The 21,770-nt window shown below is 41.0% G+C and overlaps 1 protein-coding gene across 1 annotated transcript in view; it reads left to right on the top strand.

Moving 5' to 3' along the window:
• The window catches only part of LOC132885164 (ras association domain-containing protein 1-like), a 39,309-nt gene that overhangs the window by 5,566 nt on the left and 11,973 nt on the right, over nucleotides 1–21,770 (top strand). The window contains exon 3 of the mRNA XM_060919513.1: nucleotides 19,469–19,593. Within this exon, the coding sequence (XP_060775496.1) occupies nucleotides 19,469–19,593 (125 nt within the window). The remainder of the gene's footprint in view (nucleotides 1–19,468; nucleotides 19,594–21,770) is intronic.

Genomic DNA, 21,770 nt, shown 5'->3' with positions numbered 1-21,770 from the left:
TTGTCAGGTTTATAGTGGTGTCATATTCTTTCCATTTTACTATAATGAATTTAATGGAGCTCCGTGGGATATTCAAAGTTTGTGATATTTTTTTATGACCCAACCCTGATCTATACTTCTCCACAACTTTGTCTCTGACCTGTTTGGAGGCTCCTTGGTTTTCATGTTGCTTGCTTAGTAGTGTTGCAGAGTCAGGGTCCTTCCAGAACAGGTTGGTTTAAACAGACATCATGTGACAGATCATGTGACACTTTGATTGCACACAGGTGGATCTTAATAAACTAATTATGAGTTATGAAGTGAATTGGTTGGACCAGCTCTTATTTAGGGGTTTCATATGAAAGGGGGTAAATACCTATGCACACTCCAGATTTCTGGTTTTTCATCTTAATTATTGTTTGTGTCGGCACGGTAGTGTAGTGGTTAACGCTATCGCCTCACAGCAAGAAGGTCTTGGATTCGAGCCCCGTGGCCGGCGAGGGCCTTTCTGTGCGGAGTTTGCATGTTCTCCCCGTGTCCGCGTGGGTTTCCTCCGGGTGCTCCGGTTTCCCCCACAGTCCAAAGACATGCAGGTTAGGTTAACTGGTGACTCTAAATTGACCGTAGGTGTGAATGTGAGTGTGAATGGTTGTCTGTGTCTATGTGTCAGCCCTGTGATGACCTGGCGACTTGTCCAGGGTGTACCCCGCCTTTCGCCCGTAGTCAGCTGGGATAGGCTCCAGCTTGCCTGCGACCCTGTAGAACAGGATAAAGCGGCTAGAGATAATAAGATGAGAATAATTATTGTTTGTGTCACAATAAAACAACAATTTTCACCTTTAAAGTGGTAGGCATGTTGTGTAAATCAAATGGTGCTAACCCCCTAAACATCCATTTTAATTCCAGCTTGTAATGCGACAAAACAGGACAAACACCACTTTTGCAAGACACTGTATTCCACGAAATCAAGTCGTACATGAGCTGATAGTTGATGAGGTGCATAGCGCCGAGTTGGCTATAAGCAATGTACGATGAGATTGAGTGGAATAACTGTTTTATTATATCCACATTCACTATATTTTGAAAAACAGAGCATTTTTATTTTTATTTTCTGCAAATTCGATAAATAAAAACTTTATACAAAACTTCAGACAAAATCATTTCCACTTAGAATGTAAACAAGCCAGCAAAATGACAGTAGCAATGTGTGAAAAATGCTATAATAATAATAATTACTGAAAAATTAAAAGAAGATATGTTCTTACCATCAAATACTTTTATTCCATATTTTGTTGCTTTTTTGTATTTTTTTGAATTTTTATTTCAGTTTCGGTTGGTTCAGTAACACACTCTGCCAGTATGTTTTTCTCTAGTCACAGTATATGAGCTGATAGCCTAGTAGTAGAGTAGCCAATCAGAGTGCACAATTGCTCATATTCAGTGAATGTGGATAGAATAATTAACATTATCCTCATATAAAATGTAAAGTTCCAAACAAATACCGTCATATACCAGCATTGTAACAGTAGGCTGAAAGATTGTAGTTATTTTTAGAAAGCCTCATATTTACATACAACAAAATTCTTTTCTTTGCATATCCCAACTTGTTAGGAAGTTGGGGTCAGACCACACGATCCCACTGAGACACTGCTGCCAAATACGTACTTCCAACACTAGTTTCACCTGTAGTTCACATTGGCGTCCTTTAAAAGTACGCTTTGCAAACAAATAGATATACAACCATTTTTAGAACTCTGTGTGAAATCACAAACATCTTATTTGCTTATTGCTTCTCCTTTTGCTTTTTGCATGATGTGACATTTAAAGTATCCTTCACAATCTCTTCATCTTCGTAGAAGGTTTGGTGGTTTATGACTGATGTGTCTCTGTTGCACTTAACCTTTGAACATATTTTTCTTTCTTATTCACTGTGAATGTTTTGTCATTGCATAATAGAGCTGTTTGAAAATTCATAAATATTGTCCCAGTTTTAGATATTGACCTTTATTTAGTAATACATAATTATCGCTGTCATAACTGAATATTCTGGTGTCGTTTATAGAGTGATGAATAGGATTGCATTATAGAAACATTTAAGACTGAAATGGACACACACACACACCTGAGCTCAGAACAACCGTAGATTTTAAAGGGGCCAGCTCATCCCTTCCAGAATCCAATTCATTGTTTTTGTTTACATAAGGGGGCGGCACGGTGGTGTAGTGGTTAGCACTGTCGCCTCACAGCAAGAAGGTCCTGGGTTCGAGCCCCGGGGCCGGCGAGGGCCTTTCTGTGCGGAGTTTGCATGTTCTCCCCGTGTCCGCGTGGGTTTCCTCCGGGTGCTCCGGTTTCCCCCACAGTCCAAAGACATGCAGGTTAGGTTAACTGGTGACTCTAAATTGACCGTAGGTGTGAATGTGAGTGTGAATGGTTGTCTGTGTCTATGTGTCAGCCCTGTGATGACCTGGCGACTTGTCCAGGGTGTACCCCGCCTTTCGCCCGTAGTCAGCTGGGATAGGCTCCAGCTTGCCTGCGACCCTGTAGAAGGATAAAGCGGCTAGAGATAATGTGATGTGTGATGTGATGTGTGTTTACATAAGAAGAAGAAGCCTTTATTTGTCACATGTACACTCAAGCACAGTGAAATTCCTCCTCTGCATTTAACCCATCTGAAGCAGTGAACACACAAGTGAGCAGTGCGCACACACACACATACTCAGAGCAGTGGGCAGCTATGCTACAGCACCCGGGGAGCAGTTGGGGGTTAGGTGCCTTGCTCAAGGGCACTTCAGCCATGATACAGAGGGAGGAGAAAGTCCTGTTCATTCACTCAACTCCCCTCACATTTTTCCTACCAGTCCCGGTAATTGAACCAGTGACCCTTTGGGCCCAAGGCTGATTCGCAAACTTTCAGGCCATGGTTGCCCCCATACAGACCACTGTGTGCATGCTGCAGCAAAACCTTCACAAATTCACTGTTACACTCAAAAAAACCAACATGGGTGTCTGTTACATGAACCTAAGTCTAACATGTAATGGTTGACATTTAGGTCACTCAACAAAATTGTTTCTGGCTAAGTTAACGCATTTTACTTGGGTGGAAATACTTTCCATAATTTTATTATGTTCACTGAGCAAGTTATTTTTTTGAGTGTAGTGATCCCTTTGAAACCCATCTCGAACTTTTGAACACAATATGCCTGATATATTCTTTCCTTTCATGGCTGCCCACGAGATGGCTGAGGCCGGTTCTGGTCTATTACAATGGAATAACCTTACAGAAATGGAATGGATCATCTCATCTCATTATCTGTAGCCGCTTTATCCTGTTCTACAGGGTCGCAGGCAAGCTGGAGCCTATCCCAGCTGACTATGGGCGAAAGGCGGGGTACACCCTGGACAAGTCGCCAGGTCATCACAGGGCTGACACATAGACACAGACAACCATTCACACTCACATTCACACCTACGCTCAATTTAGGTGGTGTTTACATTAGACCGTATCAGCGGATCATCAGATTAACGTTTTTAAAACGATTCGCGTGCATACAGCAATGCCAATACATGATTCGCATGCACACAGCAACGCCAATACACGGATACGCTCGGCTCCGCAGGCATCCTGCGCTCCGAATCACTCCGCCCTGAACAGCGAGTGCCCTCTGGAGGGTGCGCACTCTGGCCCTGTGCAGCTCACAGAGCGCGCGAGTGAAGTGCACGAGCAGTGAGTTGGGACAGATAGCAGGAAGTGAAAGTCCGCGCCGTTTTTCAGCAGTCGCGTCACATGACCAACGTGGCATGACCAACGCCAGCGAATCAGGAAGGTGGATGTCACAGTGACATTGTCCAATGACGACGTCAGCTAGAGCTCAGCACAGCATATCCTCGTTCCTCAATGTTTACACAGCACCGGATCAGATACGTAATGGATTGAATACGTGGGCCCTGGCGGATTCAAGTTGTTCCGCCTGTGGAGTCATTTCCCGGCGTTTTAATGTGAACGGACAGTGCATCCGCGACGAAAACGAGACGGATATGGTCTAATGTTAACACCACCTTAGAGTCACCAGTTAACCTAACCTGCATGTCTTTGGACTGTGGGGGAAACCGGAGCACCCGGAGGAAACCCACGCGGACACGGGGAGAACATGCAAACTCTGCACAGAAAGGCCCTCGCCGGCCACGGGCTCGAACCTGGACCTTCTTGCTGTGAGGCGACAGCGCTAACCACTACACCACCATGGATCAGTCGAAAGAATTTAAAATATTACTAATTTGACCAAATATCTTCAATTTCAATGTCGCTGCATTCTTGTGGATTGTTTACATATTGTTGCGGAACACTGATGGAATAGAAAATGGTGATTTACTTCTCGGTGCAGAGGCCTCTGGGAAGCATGAGCAGGTCCCTTTAAACTTGAGGATTTAATGTCTTTTCAAAGACAGAATGCTGAACATGCTTAGATTTTTTTTCATGCTAAATTGTAATAAAACTGCTCTGAGTATTTACACAGACATGTGACTATTACCACATTAATATTGGAACACAATTTCCACTTTGGTGGAAACCTCACTGGTTTGATTCCAAAATTAAAATTAACGCACAGTAAAGAGGCGTATATGATCAAAAGTGCCCATGTTGTCTGTCTGCTTCTGTAACCAAACACATGCAAGGTCATGATATAGCTCATTACTAATCTTTTCATCTGTACATGCACTCTGTTATTCATAATAGATTAATTGCAGTGTAAACATAACCATAACCATAACCATATAACATGTTTATAACTATTTGACTTCTGTTCGTGTGTGGGAATGGAATTATACAGTACATACCTATGTACGTACAAGGACAGATGTGGGTGTGGAACAAATGTGTTGTCAACCACAGAATTGTATGTATGAAATCAGCATGTTTCCTGCTGAGCAAATTGTCTGTGCTTTCTTTCACTGCTATAGTCTCTTGCCCCCGTCTCTCACCCCCACTTGTGATAGCCGTCTTACTGCATATCACTACTTTATGTCGAGCCTTACAAACATTTCTTTTCACACTCTTACCTAACTCCTTTGTAAAACATTTTCGATTTGATTCCACTCCTGGAATTTCTGCTCTTTCGTGAAATGTGCAGTTCTGTTTTGAACATGTGGTTTTTATTTTGTCTGCCTCTCTGCTGTCTGCTCTTTTGGAGAAAACATGAAACAGCTGCCATTTTCTGTAAATGCTGCACTGCCTCAGTCTTTTACCTCAACGGGACATTTGCACTTCTCTTTCTTGACTAGCACTGGCTGGCAGTTGTAAATTTTGAATAGATGTTTGAGATGTTTTGCCTGTGGTTCCCGTAGTTAATGTGTAAATCAGGAAGGTTAACTAAAGAGGAAGCTATCATTCTAAAGCTTCATCATCAGGCCAGTATATGTGACAAGCTGAGAAACTAATGTTGTGGCAAAAGGATATAATAAACAGTCTCTAATGCAATATGAATGTGGCTGCTATGTGCAAAAAATGTCACACCATTTTGACAATCATTTTGGACAATCAGCAGTCAAAATTCCCTCCTGTGGGTTTTTGTTTTTCAGACTTATTTCAAAGGCTTACTGTAGGATGTGTGTGTGTGTGTGTGTGTGTGTGTGTGTGTGTGTGTGTGTGTGTGTGTGTGTGTGTGTGTTAGTCTGTACATATTTTTCTCTCTGTTCCTTCATAACTGCTTTACAAATTTTGAGTATAAATCAAATTCTTGTCAAAATGAGAAATGTCACGGTACTGAATTTTCTGTGCCATCAAGAAATTTTATTCCCTAGTTGAAAAAGCAGAGAATGTACAATTCAATAAATAGTGGGGGTTTTTTCCCCAATGAAAATGAAAATTGATCATCCATAAGCTACAGAGGTGGACAGTAATGAAGTACATTTACTGAGTTCTGTACTTAAGTCCACTTTTTGAGTATCTGTACTTTACTTGGGTATTTTTTTTTTAAATCTATGACTTTAACTTCACCACATTTGAAAGACAAATATTGTACTTTTCACTCCACTACGTTTCTATCAAGGTCCTCGCATACATGTCAACCTTTGGTCAATCAAACCTGTATAACCAACCTCCAAAATCCGTATTTCCCTTATAAAATCCGTATAAGATGCAAATTAAAATAATTTACCTAAAATTTGAATGATAATTAACAATGATATATCCCAGTTACTTTTTATTCAATATTAATAACAATAGGCGGCACGGTGGTGTAGTGGTTAGCGCTGTCGCCTCACAGCAAGAAGGTCCTGGGTTCGAGCCCCGTGGCCGGCGAGGGCCTTTCTGTGTGGAGTTTGCATGTTCTCCCCGTGTCCGCGTGGGTTTCCTCCGGGTGCTCCGGTTTCCCCCACAGTCCAAAGACATGCAGGTTAGGTTAACTGGTGACTCTAAATTGACCGTAGGTGTGAATGTGAGTGTGAATGGTTGTCTGTGTCTATGTGTCAGCCCTGTGATGACCTGGTGACTTGTCCAGGGTGTACCCCGCCTTTCGCCCGTAGTCAGCTGTGTAGGTATCATGCCGCCATCTTGTGTCAGAACTACAATTCCCAGTCCACTTCCGTGTGACCTACGTCACGCGTGGGCGGGATCATCTACGTCATCATACAAGGAAGCATAAAACAATGGGACAATGCTTCCATCTTTGTCTCTCACGTCTGGCTTCCGATGAATCTGGACATATAAAGAGGCGCGCTCTCCACCCAAAAAGACGTCTTCTTTTTTGCAAGATCCATCACTCAGCGCGATTTTCTTTCTTACCCTTGGCAAAGGTAAACTCTAGAGTTGCGCGATCTTTAAACTCAACCTGAGTTACAACCGGTTTACTTGCATTAGAAGTGACGTCACGACTGCAGCCCAGGCAGTCAAAAGTTAAGAAGCGATTGAATCCTTTTTAACTCAAAAGCGCTGTGCATCTGATTCTGATCAGAGACTTTTCCTCACGAACGCTGAGGTTCGGACCAAGAATCCTCTGCTTTCCACGGGAACCACCCAAGTGCTCCGCTGGACCAGAAAGTTTTCTACACCTCCATCCCGAGCAGCTCACGTGCTCCCACGGCGAGGCCTGAAACTACACCGGCGAATAGTTCTTCATATCTTGCTAAAGGCAGGATTAAGTAAGATTTTGGCATTTGGGCATAATTAGGATAGTCTTAGGAATTTGCTTTTATTTGAAATAGTGTGAATTTAAACCCAGGTTTATGTTACACTGTTAGACACGCAGCGTGTTGATTTATTTTGTTCTGTGTTCTCTCAATTGTTTAATAGATAGGCTGCGCATGCTTCTCTCTTTTATTCTTACTAACATTATAATTTCATTATTATACATCTTGATGTCATTAAGATTTCAGTGGATTCAGTATGGTTATGAGCTAGTGGGTTAGCTACAGCTTCCCTTTTGTCTGCTTAGCAACACAAAGCTAATCAAGGCCTACCATGTGCTCAGCAGGCCATCAGGCCTGATAAACCACACCTCAGCTAGAAATCCACAAGCCAGCTTTTAGTTAGCTACAGCTAATACCCTTGTCTTTAGCAACACGTGCTCAGTAGGCCTCACCAGGCCTAACAGACACACTTTAGCTAGGCCATAGGGCCTTTAGCAAACACACACTAGCAATACAAGGCTAATCTAGGCCTCCACCACGTGTAGTTAGCTACACGAGGCTAAACACATGGTCAAGTCCTACACACACACACACACACACACACACACACTGTTTTAGCTAGCCACAAGCTAGGCCATACACACACACCACACATGTATATACACCTCACTGCTTGTATATATTGATTATCCATTTTTTTTTAATCTTTGTATAATAAATTCATTTATTATCAAAGCTGTGTGTATTCATCTTGTTGGTGAACAACATCTGAAGTCCCCAATCTTCTCAAAGAATTCAAAAAGGGTGCGTATGTTATGCAATATGGTAAGTGATTGTAATAATTTGGAAATATACCATAATTTAGCTGTTTGGTAATTTATTATTAAGCACCAGGATTAATGGTATGATTCACTAAATGATTCCCTAAACGATTCATTGAATGATTCACCAAGTGATTCATTGAACGATTCATTGAACGATTCACTAAATGATTCACTGAATGAGACTGATTCTATGGTATGATTCAATTCAAACGAGTCAAATTAAACGATTCAATGGGATTGATTCATTTTAATTATTGACCTTCAAAATTTAATGAGACTGATTTAACGAGATTGATCACTTAATTTCAATAATTAACTGATTGCACCCACAGCTGGGATAGGCTCCAGCTTGCCTGCGACCCTGTAGAAGGATAAAGCGGCTAGAGATAATGAGATGAGATGAGATTAATAACAATAAACCTTCAGAATGAATACAAAGTATTTTTCCAGTCTCACCTGTGAAAGGTAATCCCATGTGATCTCGTTCAGACGGTAAACCTGTTGGTACAGTTAAACGCAGCACATGAATGAGGCATCTTTATTCTCGGCTACTGTCTAGACGCTATACCAGAGACGGTTGAAGAATCTCCACTTTGCCACATCCAATATGGATGACGTATGATTCTACGCAGAAGGCGGCGTCTGTGTTTATATGTCTATGACTTCACGGTTGGCGGGATTCTTGCAATGCGGTGTGCGCATGATCAAAAGTGGAACGAAGTCTCGCTACCACAAGATAACGCGCGATTTCATAAGACTCTTTACTGGCTGTCTGTGCTGTACAATACATTTATCATCGTAGGAATTGATTACAGCTCTAAATAAATATTGAATTTTTTTTAAAGAATCCGTATAACTTTATTTATACGCCCGTATACTCTAAAACTTGATTGGTTTTTTCGCAGGTGACACTGAGACAGCCTATCAGTAATCACTAGAGTCATTTCACATCCATAGACTGGATAAAATCAAGTTCAATGATTTCTCAGCAGCATTATTTAAACACAATCAGTTGATGGCAGAATGGAAGGAGGTGGTTCTTCTGGGAATGCATGCACTCATGGCCATACCTAGAACCCATGTTTCAGTTTTCTGAAAGGATTAAAGATTTGTTTTGTTTTAAATGTTTGCCAAAAACGAACCACATCACGGCCTACAAAAACTTGCCGTCCAACCTGCAGGAGCATATTGAGGTATATAAATGTTTCATTCCAAGAGAAAGCTTGCGACAAAGTTGTCTGTGCTTTTAGAGCTAGCGATAATGTTGCAATAGCTCTGCAGTCTGGTTAGTCAAATGACTTTCTATGGATTTGCCCGCCAAGTTGCCGTAGCCTTGTCCATGGCTAACGTTAACTCATAACTAGTTAACTTGGACACTGTTAGTTAGCGTGTAAAAACGGAGTTACGCTAACATGAATAATGTTAACTTATCTGAAGTCCTTTCAGAAATATGTTTTAGCATAATCTTGCCAAATAAACAGAATGTAGAAATCTCTCTTTTCTAGTAGCATTAGCTACCCAGTATGATTTTGAGTTTGAAAAGAGTTTGCTAGCATGTCAGGTGGAGCTTCACTGACTAGCTAGCTTAACATTAAACCACCATGATGGCACAGCATGCGTTCATTTTGTGAATTCACATTTCTGTATTTGGTAACGATGTTAGGTTTTGTAAGCGTTGTGGCAATAATACAACGATGCGTTGACAGAAAATTTACTTTTAATACTTAAGTATTTTTAAAAGCAAGTACTTCAGTACTTTAACTTAAGTAAAAATTTGACTGGACAACTTTCACTTGTATCGGAGTAACATTTAACCAGCGGGATCTGTACTTTGACTTCAGTAATGAAGTTGGGTACTTTGTCCACCTCTGATAAGCTACCATATAAAATGACTGCAGCTTTCCAATCTGAGCAGTGCATTTGCATTGAAGAACAGTGCACATGAGTCAGTCACAGTACAGCCTGATCTCCAATTAAGTCATTACTCTCGAGTTGGGAATAAGAGTGTAGGGCGGCAAAATGGGCAAAAATTAATAAGAGTGTAGGGTGGAAATAAGCATGCAGGCCGGAAAATTCTCGAGTTTCGAATAATAGTGCAGTTGGGAATAAGAGTATAGGATGGCACATTAGGACAAATATAATAAGCGATAAGCACACTTGTAGTCTAGAAAATTATGCTGAACAGATCTTGGAGACCAAATATCAATTCAGTAAACAGACAAATCATATCATGGCTGTCAAAATTTCTTGTTCGTGTTCTTTTTAGCTAAAACAAAAAGAATATCTGGATACTAGTAGAGTACTTTTGCTTGAGAAACTCAGGTATGCAAATTGCTTTAATTTACCTTTATTTAAGGTCTTAAAACATCAAAATTCTAATTTTAAAATGTCAAAATTCTATTACAGAGGCAGAGGAAGACTTTATTGCACCATTTGAATCCAGCAGGTGAAAGAGCATGAACCGTTAAGTCTTCATCCAGCAATATTGAACCGCTGGCATAAGTATTTAATTACTTGGAAAAATTGCATTGTAATTCACTTCTATGCTATTATATCTCAAGAATATGCTACCTTATGGAACTGGATGGGTGAAATTCATGTCAATTTTCGGTGGATTGAAATCGATCATAGATACCGTTGTTTATCACCGGCAGTGTTGTTGGTGCATTGGCGGTGCTTCGTTGTGTCTGCACATGTGCGTAGTGAGTCGTCTGTGTTCAGGCATTATTTTCGCTCATTCGTCACACGTGCTTGTATTGACAAATAGAATAAGCGTGTAGGCCCGAATAAGACCGTGCAGGCGGGAATTTTTCGCAAAAATAAATAGCCGTGCATGCACGGTTATTCGGAACTCGAGAGTACATTTTACATATTATACCCTCTTACCACAACATTAGTTTCTCAGCTTGTCATATGTTACGGCCTTCAGGCTTCACTTTTTCTGTCATTATTTTTTGGAGGGAGTCATGAGATATTGAAGGGAGATATAGGACTTTATGTTGGGAGACTTGGGACATAGTGCGGAGACATGGAAAAAAAATGAAATACCCAGGCAGCCGTGTTTAATTTATATTTATTATCAAAACTTGTGACATACGAACTGTATGAACACACAATGCTGGTACAGCTACAGAAAAATGTCAGTTTACTCAAAACCTGACGAGACAAAACAGTTCCATTCTCAAGAAGGAATGAAATAAGTTTAATCCTCATGCAGGGACATGCCCACATTTTGAACAACATTTTTGAAACAATTTTATATTTGTAAACCACAAGAAAAAACCTGTAACATGAACTGTCCCAAAGCCTCGGTCACAACCGGCCGTACATGCTCCTACGGCCGGTCTACGTGCAAAAAACGCAAGAAACGCACGGAGGGCGCGCGTGTGATGTTCTGATTTTCGAGCCGTAGACTGGCCGCAGACCGGCTGCAGAGGTTCTTTGTCATGTCAAACAAACTCTACGGGCGCTTACATTTTTTTCAGGTTGCAAGACAAACTTACGGCCAACGTGCGTCTTTCTCCATGAACAAAAAAACACAGCAATTTGGGAAACGCCAAAAATCGCACGGCCAAAAAATCGTACGTCCGGTTGTGACCTAGGCTCAACTCTCCCCATCTGGCCATTTTGAAAAAAAAATATTTAAATGTTTTTCCCCGGAATTTAAGTTTAATAAATAATATTATATACGGTAACTCTAGGCTACATACTTTAATTCCTAACAAATCCCGAATTCACCAGCGTACATTACAACCTAGAATGGAGGTGGACTGAAGTAGAAAATGCAAGTTTTGGTTGACAGAGTTATTGAACTGTACAAACCTTACTGCAGTGTCCAGCTTCGTGGCTCCAAAGGAAGTAGGTTACTCTCAAGGGCAACATCTAACTTCTGATGTAATCTAAAACCCGATTGGTTGAAATTAATTTCTGGGACTACAAACTGTCCCAGGTCTCCCTGCTCTCCCCTACTGAGGTTGAGAAGTTTGTCAAAAGCAACAAATGTCATTTATACGGCAGTTAGTCCCAGTCCACTAATTTGATTGGTTGAGTGGTGTTCCAAGAGTGCTGATATTTCGCAGTAACAGCACTAGGATGTTTCACTGTGTGTATCACTCCACTTGTCACGTAAAATTCCACTTCCTAGTTTGAACCGCTTACGATGGTAGTGTTAGCGACATCATCAGTGGACATGGCAAATAATACTTTTCAGGAATATAACTTCTTAACTTAATATAAAAGCTTGTCAGATTATGGTGAAAAGGAAGAAGGGATGCCAAATTGCACCAGAAGTACCTTTAACGAGAATGTACAACTAATGTGAGCTAGTTAGCCAGGTCACTGACAGCTATAAATTGAGTGTGGCTTCTTATGTCCGTTTGCGGAGCAAAAATAAATGGAATCTTTGGTCATATTGTGTGCAAAATATCACTTATTCGATATGAATTTCTTGTGTATAGAACTGTTGTATAAAAGCAATATCACACTCGAGGTCGTGCTGTGGTACTGAATATCAGCACAGCTGTGATGAGCTACAGCCCTCGGCGCTAGTACTGAATCTCAGCCCTGCTGATATTCAAGCACAACAGCACTTCCTCTCATGTGATATTGCTTAATTCAAAACCAAACTCAAAACATTAGCTAATACAAAACAAAAACATAAACAAAGTGCCTATATTTAGCTGTCAGATGGTATTTCCTAATTAAAAAGATTAAAGTTATATTCATTTTAGCGTCAGGCTGGGCCACATATTGTTAATGTCTGCTCAGCTAATGACATTTCATGCTTTCAATAAATCATGCAAATGGAAAAAAGGGGAAGTAAAAAGCTAAATGGAACATTTCATACACAAGTATGTGATCTTCTGATGTGGCCGGGGATGAATCGGGTCACTTCGGCATTCACAAAACAAATAACAATACAGCCAAACAGTAACAAAGCCACATGCATCCCAAACCATCAGATCACAAGACACATGTCACTACACTCAGATCTGTATTTAGATCTGTCTACTTGTGATTTGCTCACTATAGACTGATGTTAATACAAAGTCTGAATGGGATCTAAATGTGTTTACTTCTGTTGTTTCCAGATTCCACTGCTTGGCTGTAGATATACTTGTGTATCAGATAGATCCATGGGTGCAGATCCTGGGGGGGACGGGGGACATCCCCCCCCCCCAATTTCTGAAAAACATGAATTGTCCCCCCCCCAATAAAAATCCCCTAAATTATTCAAAATTGTACAAACAAATGTATTTTCAGACTTCACATTCTTCACATTTTAGATAGAAATGGTGGAACAAATAATGTTTGACAAATATATTTCTGACTCTGCATTCCATCTCTGCATGGTATGAGTTGCATACGGGCAAAAAAAAAAAAAAAAAATCACTTTTGTGTCCCCCCCCAATCCTGACATCGGATCTGCACCCTGGATAGATCCTAGTGCAATGGATTGACAGAACGTCTATGGTTTACAGATGTTACTTATTGGAGTGGTTGTTCCTAACTGTGAACATATTCATATACAATATTGAAAATGAGTCATGAATTGGATTAGGGAAATGCAGAGGGGAACCGTCAGGGCCTTCTAGGCCTTCAGAGAAGGCCCAAACATATCAGTAGGTATATCAGGTGAAAATTTAAATTCAGTCCAATTTGCTTGAAACTGCTGTCATGGAATTTAGAATTGAACCCTGAACAACATACTTTTTACAGAATTAAAATATGTTTATCTGTTCTTGAGATATTACAAATCAAAGATTGAAGAAACAGCTTAATTTTTAGAAAACTGTCGTAATATTATGTATGAGGATCACATGGTCCAAAATCTCATTAACGAATGAGATCAAAAGTTTTTTTCTTAATAACTTTTCTATTTTTCAAGATATTTACATGGAAATTAGTAGGCGCATAGATGGTTGTATACCGAGTACAAATTTTGAAAAATTAGTCAAAACAAAATTATGCAAAGTAGTATTTAATGAGCATTAATTATGCTAATTAGGTTTAAAAAACATAAAAATTGGTACACTCAATAAAAAAGTAATAAAAGATTATTTCTACTACCCTCTTTGTGCTCTGTAGGCCTTTGTATTTCTCAAAAGTGTTTATATGAAAGACTAGAAAAGCACTCGGAGAGCGCAGACCTCCACCAAGAATCCTTTAAAAAAATCCGGGATCCAGAAGGTGATCCAGATCACCGCCAAAATTTAATGGATTGTTACTTGTGCCCAGTCACACCTCTGGAAAAAATTTCAGAGCAATCCGTTCATAACTTTTTCCTTAATGTTGTTAACAAACAAACAAACAAACGCTACCGAAAACATAACCTCCTTGGCGGAGGTAAATATATATATGTTATTTACCAGCTGGGAAGTCCGTATCGTGAAATACCGTGACCGAGGTCTTGAAAGTACTGAGCGAGGCCCTCTGGGCCGAGGTCAGTATTCAAGGCCGAGGTCACGGTATTTCACCATACGGCCCGACCTTAAGCTGGTAAATAATATATTTATTTTTTTCTTTACCAAATTCTAACAGAAAACGAGAGCGCCCGAAAGGGAAAACCGAGCTGAGCCACCATGTTGAATCCTCATTCACGGCTGTAATGCAAATTGCTTCCTCCTCGGTATACAAGTGCACTTCCATGGCAGGAAAAAAACTACATTTTGCCACCTATGTAGTCCCCTATTTATACAAAATTTAGTCATTCAGGATTCAGCTGTGTTTTTGCTCGGCATTAGCAACAGTTAGAGGTTTTTAGCTTTCTCCTGAAATGTTTTCTTTTATTTCTTCTTCCTCAGGGGAGTAAAACTCGCTTTCGCTGTGAACACTGTCGTTATCGCTATCCATGCTGTAAAATTAATGCTATTCTCTTGAGAAATGCTGGCAAAAATTTATAAGATTTTTGATAATCTTATAAATACATCTTATTAAAAAAAAGATAAATGTTGACAAAAAATGCTACTATGTTTGTTGTTGTAGTGAACGAGCGAGTCGCCAGAGGTCCATAACTGGGGTCCGTATGGTAGGATACGGACCCGCTCGCCAGCCAATCAGAGCGTGGGATTTGATGGAAACCGGACCACAAAAAAAATAAAAATGATTATTTCAATTCATATTTACAGCTTTCAAGGCAAACCTCGAAAAAACTGTGTGAGCCACATCCAATAAACAATTCCAATTAATTTAATTGAAATTGACACTCGTGTTTCTGACTTCAGGTTTTTTTAAATCTCATTCCAACCACTAAGATCTCACTATTTTTCATTAAAACAACTGCAGTTATAATTTAAAATAGTCACTTATTTACAGGAATCAGTTTGATTTGAAAAAAATAAGTAGGTAAAGCTATGAAAACTCACTTCAAAGTCTCCCATGAATCATAACATCAAAACTAGCTGATGGAAAATTTTGCTGAATACTTCATCAGAAACCATGAGAGCGAGAGAACATCCGTAAAAAAGTTATCTAACTAATAGCTATGAGTAATCTAGTCAGAAACTGATTAGAAGAGAACCAGACCGCTTTCCTGTGACTCAAAAAGCACAGACAGTTTCCCGATGTCACGCGAGCAGAGAATGCACTCTGCTGTACCAACTTCAACCTGCCATTACTCCCAAAGTACTGAACAGATCTTAATGAGATAAATTTCTTTGGAAAGCAGAGATTATAAGCTTTTTAATGATAGTATTCATGATAGAAAATATTGACAGATTTGGAAACTTAAATGAGCATCTGCATGTAAAATGTTCACACCTAACCTGCATGTCTTTGGCAAGAGAGTAACTTTGATTTTGACATTGGTGGGGACACAAAAGTGATCCAAGGCAGAGCTTCCGAAAGGTGTTTTTTTTTTTTTTCAAGTCAGCATGCGAGTCGTAGGGGAAGCATGCATGGACATCGAAGTCCAGCTCAATTTGTAGGCTGACGGAGAGTGGGGGGTGCGTGGGGTAGGTCAGGTGTGTACGTGTGAGATACGGGGGGTTGATGGGCGGGTAGTCACGGCTGCTGTGGGAAGTGTGCTGCTTTTACAGCAGATGGAGTGACAGCTGGGATAGCCAACCATGTAAGTTAGCGAGAAACAGGTACCTAATCAGAGAATGATATCTACGTTAGAGGGGGGATTATTAGCAGTGTCATACATTTAACCCTTTGTGTGCCATATAATCATTGCTCAGGTTAGGACATCGGTTTTATTGATCGTGATTACACAGTAGCGGCTGAATATTGGTAGGGACACGTCCCTAGCATCCCTACCCAAAATTACGCCCTAGGCCTCATATTTTCAGTAGTTGAATATTAACAATATCTTTCAGTGTTATATACATTATTCATTATCTGAATACTTAGCTAATTTTTATCATGCACGTATTTTTAATTCCCTTATGTGTTATCAGTGTATGCATCTTAAAGCTGTACTGCCTTTCAGATTTTTCAAGTGTAGGTCATAAAAAGAATTTTCCCTGACACCCGGTTATTTTTGTTTCGTGGACCGAAAGCTACTGAATTCGAATCGCAGACTTCCAATTTTATTCGTTTTTTTTAATTGAACAATTAATGAATTTAGGGCCATGTGGCCCTAAATTCTCTGCTATTTTTTCCTGCTTCACCGTGATGCAATACAATGTACTACATCATGCATCACGTGGTGGGATTTACCCGTTCGCGCAAGGCATTGTGGGATACAAATTTGAAACAGAAGAGGGAAATGGAGGATGTGAGTGTGCGAATGAAATGTGAAACACCGACTACAGTAAAGGAAAGCAAGAAGGAAATATGTTATGCTGCGAAGGAAAGGAAACGCAGGACCAAATTAATAAATATTGGCGGTCAGCGAGCACCTCGGTGTGATCAGCTGTTCATTTAGCGACAAAATGATGGAACTGTCAGTGCACGGTCAAAGGTGAACCTGCGCATGAGCACACAGACTTCCTCTGTATGCTTGACTGCGTGAAGCGAGTGATTTCATGCATGTTATTTGCTAGGGAATCCCCTCAAATTACATAACTTCCCAGCCACAGAATGGCCTAGGGTTTTTTTTTTTGAGATATTACAGAAATAGGGCGGCACGGTGGTGTAGTGGCTAGCGCTGTCGCCTCACAGCAAGAAGGTCCGGGTTCGAGCCCAGCAGCCGGCGAGGGCCTTTCTGTGCGGAGTTTGCATGTTCTCCCCGTGTCCGCGTGGGTTTCCTCCAGGCGCTCCGGTTTCCCCCACAGTCCAAAGACATGCAGGTTAGGTTAACTAGTGACTCTAAATTGACCATAGGTGTGATTGTGAGTGTGAATGGTTGTCTGTGTCTGTGTCAGCCCTGTGATGGCCTGGCGACTTGTCCAGGGTGTACCCCGCCTTTCGCCCGTAGTCAGCTCGGATAGGCTCCAGCTTGCCTGCGACCCTGTAGAACAGGATAAAGCGGCTAGAGATAACGAGATGAGATGAGACTAAATTTCACCGATTTTATGAACTTGAAAGGCCGTCTAGCTTTTAATTAATTGTGTATCTGAACAATCCAAAAACAAATGTTGTACTTTTTATGGTGATTGAATTAGAATTAGAAACATACCCTTGCCAGTTTGGTCTTGTTGGGCCCAATAACACCTAAATTACCTTACAGAAACAACATTAACAACATCCTGAGAGATTTGTTTTATTTATTCAAAGATTCTTTATTGTCAATTCACTATATATCCATGACATATAGGAGAATCGAAATGCCGTTTCTCTCTCACCTTACTTGCAAAAAACAGATAAAGATTACACACACACAAACCAAAAAAACCCCAAAACCAATAGATATAAATATTTATAAATATAGATAATATAGATAAAAAATACACTCTAAAATCAAACAATGTACAAAATAGCAGTAGTGCAATACAGTACAATAACGGAGAAGGTGCTAGAAGAGCAGCTTATGAGATGTATATGACAGTAGTGCAAATGAGCAATAGCAGCAGATACAGCAGTAATGCTAATGTTTGTGGTGTGATGTGCAAACAGATGAGGTAGTTTTTTTGTGTGAATGAATGGGTTACAGACCAGGGGTAGGTAGTGGACAGAGTTCAGCATCCTGACAGCCTGGTGGATTAAGCTGTTCAGCAGTCTTGTGGAGCGGGCCCGGAGGCTCCGGTACCTTTTCCCTGAGGGCAGGAGGCTGAAGGGTGGGAGGTGTCACCAGCGATGCTGATGGCTCTGCGGGTGAGACGGGAGTGATAGATGTCTGTAAGGGAGGGCTGAGGGGTACCGATGATCTTGCTGGACGTGTTCACTATGCGTTGCAGAGTCTTCCGGCAGGAGGCATTACAACCTCTGTACCACGCAGTGATGCAGCCAGTGAGGACACACTCAATGGTGCCCCTGTAGAATGAGCACATGATGGGGGGTGGGACTCGTGCACTCCTCAGTTTGCAGAGGAAGTAGAGGCAAGTTTGAGCTTTCTTGGCCAGCGATGCAATGTTGTTGGACCATATACTTACTACTTATAATAAATACCCCAAAGTTTTGAGAAGCTCCCTTGTTCCTTGTCACTGTTTTATTATTATTATTATTACAGGTGATTTTTGAGATCATGTGAATCTGGATTCACCTAGGTGTTTCTAGATTTACCTCGGTGAATTAGGTCGACATTATTAAAAGGGATTTTTTTTTGGGGGGGGTGTTATAAAAGAATGAGAACACTTCAACAACCAACTATCCTCTTATACTTCTCTACCCAGAAATACACTTATATTCCTGTCTAATTTAATTTGTTAGTTTCCCCCCTTTTACTGTCCTTGGCGGGAATCGAACTCAGGGCCTTCTGCTTTGAAGTCCACCACGACACCACAGAGGATTCAGTTGCAACAAAGAAATTAAACATTCCAATAGCTCACCCAACCCTAACCTTAACTCTAACCCTAAATCCTAATTTATCTAGATAAATCTAGAATCACCTCGGTGAATCCAGATTCACCTGATTTCAAAAATCACCTGTAACATTATCATAAATGACATGGTTTGTTATTTACCTGTCTTCAGTTTCATCTCATCTCATCTCATTATCTGTAGCCACTTTATCCTGTTCTACAGGGTCGCAGGCAAGCTGGAGCCTATCCCAGCTGACTACGGGCGAAAGGCGGGGTACACCCTGGACAAGTCGCCAGGTCATCACAGGGCTGACACATAGACACAGACAACCATTCACACTCACATTCACACCTACGGTCAATTTAGAGTCACCAGTTAACCTAACCTGCATGTCTTTGGACTGTGGGGGAAACCAGAGCACCCGAAGGAAACCCACGCGGACAACATGCAAACTCCACACAGAAAGGCCCTCGCCGGCCACGGGGCTCGAACCCGGACCTTCTTGCTGTGAGGCGACAGCGCTAACCACTACACCACCGTGCCGCCCTGTCTTCAGTTTAACAGTCTTAATTTGTGGCCGATACCACCAGAATTGCACTTTACTCCACTTAATATGCTTCGGATACGTTTCTGATATCGAATGACAGAACCGATGTCAAATTTCTCATGATCTCTCATCTAATTTTGTCTTCCAGACTGTAGGTTCACCTGCCATTACCGCTGTAGAGCTCTCATTAAACTGAACTGTAATCAGGGTGACGCCTCCACTACCGATCAGTCCAGTGATGTCCAGGACAGCATCGAAACTGACACCAACGTGGTAAGATATATATTTGAGGGTTGGTATGGTTGCATATGTTTGTATTTTTGTGATTTACATGAAACACAAGTTAGCACAATTATTTTTTTATATCACTATCATGACTTTGTCTTCAGTATTAAAGTAATAGCAAATGTACATGTTAATACAAACCATTTAATACCTTTTGAGACACAGACATATTAATAATGTTAAACAGTTTGGCTCTGCTATGGAGTCCCCATAACAAATCTCAGATATTCATTGAAGATCATAATTTTAGCAGCTTGAAGTCCCGGTTTTTATTTAAAGGGGAACTGAAGTCATTTTTAAATTTGCTTTATTTCTTAATTAATGTGTTATTCAATTATGTTTTCGGTTTTAGTAACCTTATATCATGACTCGTATTGGCAACTAATTGCAATTAAATATTATACTTATCGGCCTATTCGGTTTTTAGCCATGTTGAATTTAGTTTGTTTGGTCCACGGCAGGCGTCGCTTATCTGCGCGATCTTCACGAGACTTGTCCGAGACTTCGAAAGGTGAAGTGTCAGCCAGGTGCCAGTGCCGCCATTCTGACAACTGTTTTCCAAACTAAATATTGCACAAAAACGAGTTTAAATGACGATTACGTCCTACTTTTTTCAAACTTTCCTGATTGCTATCAAAACAAACAAAACTTCCGGCTTGATTATGTCAGCATTCGAAAGAGGGCGCGCGCGTCTTTTGACAACGTTGGCAGATGTTGGTCACTTTGATTTCCGCTGTACATTTTACTTCCGTCCTACGATGTCTCGCACAAGTCTCAGCGAATCTCGTTTATGCTATTACATAGCATATTTCAAACGCTCATAACTTACTTGCTATAGCAATGACAAAATAGCTACCAAAATGCATTCCTATATTTAATAAAATGAGATAAATAGAATTTTGATAATAAAAAAAATTTGCCTTCAGTTCTCCTTTAATGCCTAATTTATAATTACACTTAGGCAGGGGTGTGGTCCTGTGGGTGCAACAGGGTGGCAGCTGCCTCATCTGACAATCTGAGTGGCCTTGCCACTCCATTCACCACCCCAATTATGGCCTCAAGTCATATCTTAATACTCTTGTTTAACTTATGCACACTTACTGCATCCTATCTAACGTAACTTTACTGCAGTCATCATTGCTGTGTTGTAGATATTTGACTCAAATCCTGTAAAGAACTATTGCTAATTTTTTTAAGTTTCCCTACAATTACAATTGCCTTAAAGCTAAAAAAAAAAAGTTTTATTCATAGATTGTTATATACACACAAAGCCCTATACACATACACTTGGACATATTTCCAGGGCTTCAGTATAAGACTATCTTTGATAAATATATTGAAATGCTGAAAAACACAGAGTTTTATACTGTCATAAAAAAGCAAACAGCTATGAGTATTTACCAATTCACTGACATACAATATACATTCATATTGAAACATACAGACCGGGGCAGCACGGTGGTGTAGTGGTTACTGCTGTCGCCTCACAGCAAGAAGGTCCGGGTTCGAGCCCCGTGGCCAACGAGGGCCTTTCTGTGCGGAGTTCGCATGTTCTCCCCGTGTCCGTGTGGGTTTCCTCCGGGTGCTCCGGTTTCCCCCACAGTCCAAAGACATGCAAGTTAGGTTAACTGGTGACTCTAAGGGCATATTCACACCTACGTTGTTTGGTCCGGACCAAACGACCAAACGAACCAAATTTCCCTTGGTCCGGACCTTTTGGGTTGGTCTGAATACAAACCACTGAACTCTGGTCCGGACCAAACAAGCGGGCCGAGACCGAGCTGCAAGGTCGGACTCGGTCCGGACCAAAGGAACCCTGGTGCGGATCTTTTGGAGGTGTGAAAGCAGACCGGACCTAATCCAACAGTTTTGCTTTTTTGTACCTCGGGAGCTTCCATCGTTTGTCGAGCATTATGGGAAACAGAGTCTTGACACTCCACCGCAAAGTGCAAACACTGTTTCGGTTGTCAAGGGTCGTTCAGTCACCAGTGGTAGGCGAGTACAAAAAATGAGTAGGGGCAAACGTGGGCCGAGGAAGAAACGCGTACCCTTGTGGATATATGGGCAGATGTCCACATATCTGAGCTTTTGGAGAGAACACACAAAAATGCCGACGTGTTTGCTGTATTCAGTGAGAAAATGAAGAAGGGGTTCACGCGCTCCCC

Source organism: Neoarius graeffei, chromosome 4 (genome assembly GCF_027579695.1).
Source record: "Neoarius graeffei isolate fNeoGra1 chromosome 4, fNeoGra1.pri, whole genome shotgun sequence".
In the NCBI taxonomy this organism is placed as follows: Eukaryota; Metazoa; Chordata; class Actinopteri; order Siluriformes; family Ariidae; genus Neoarius; species Neoarius graeffei.
The sequence above is the reverse complement of the archived record's forward strand: the minus strand, read 5'-3'. Positions and strand labels throughout refer to the sequence as shown.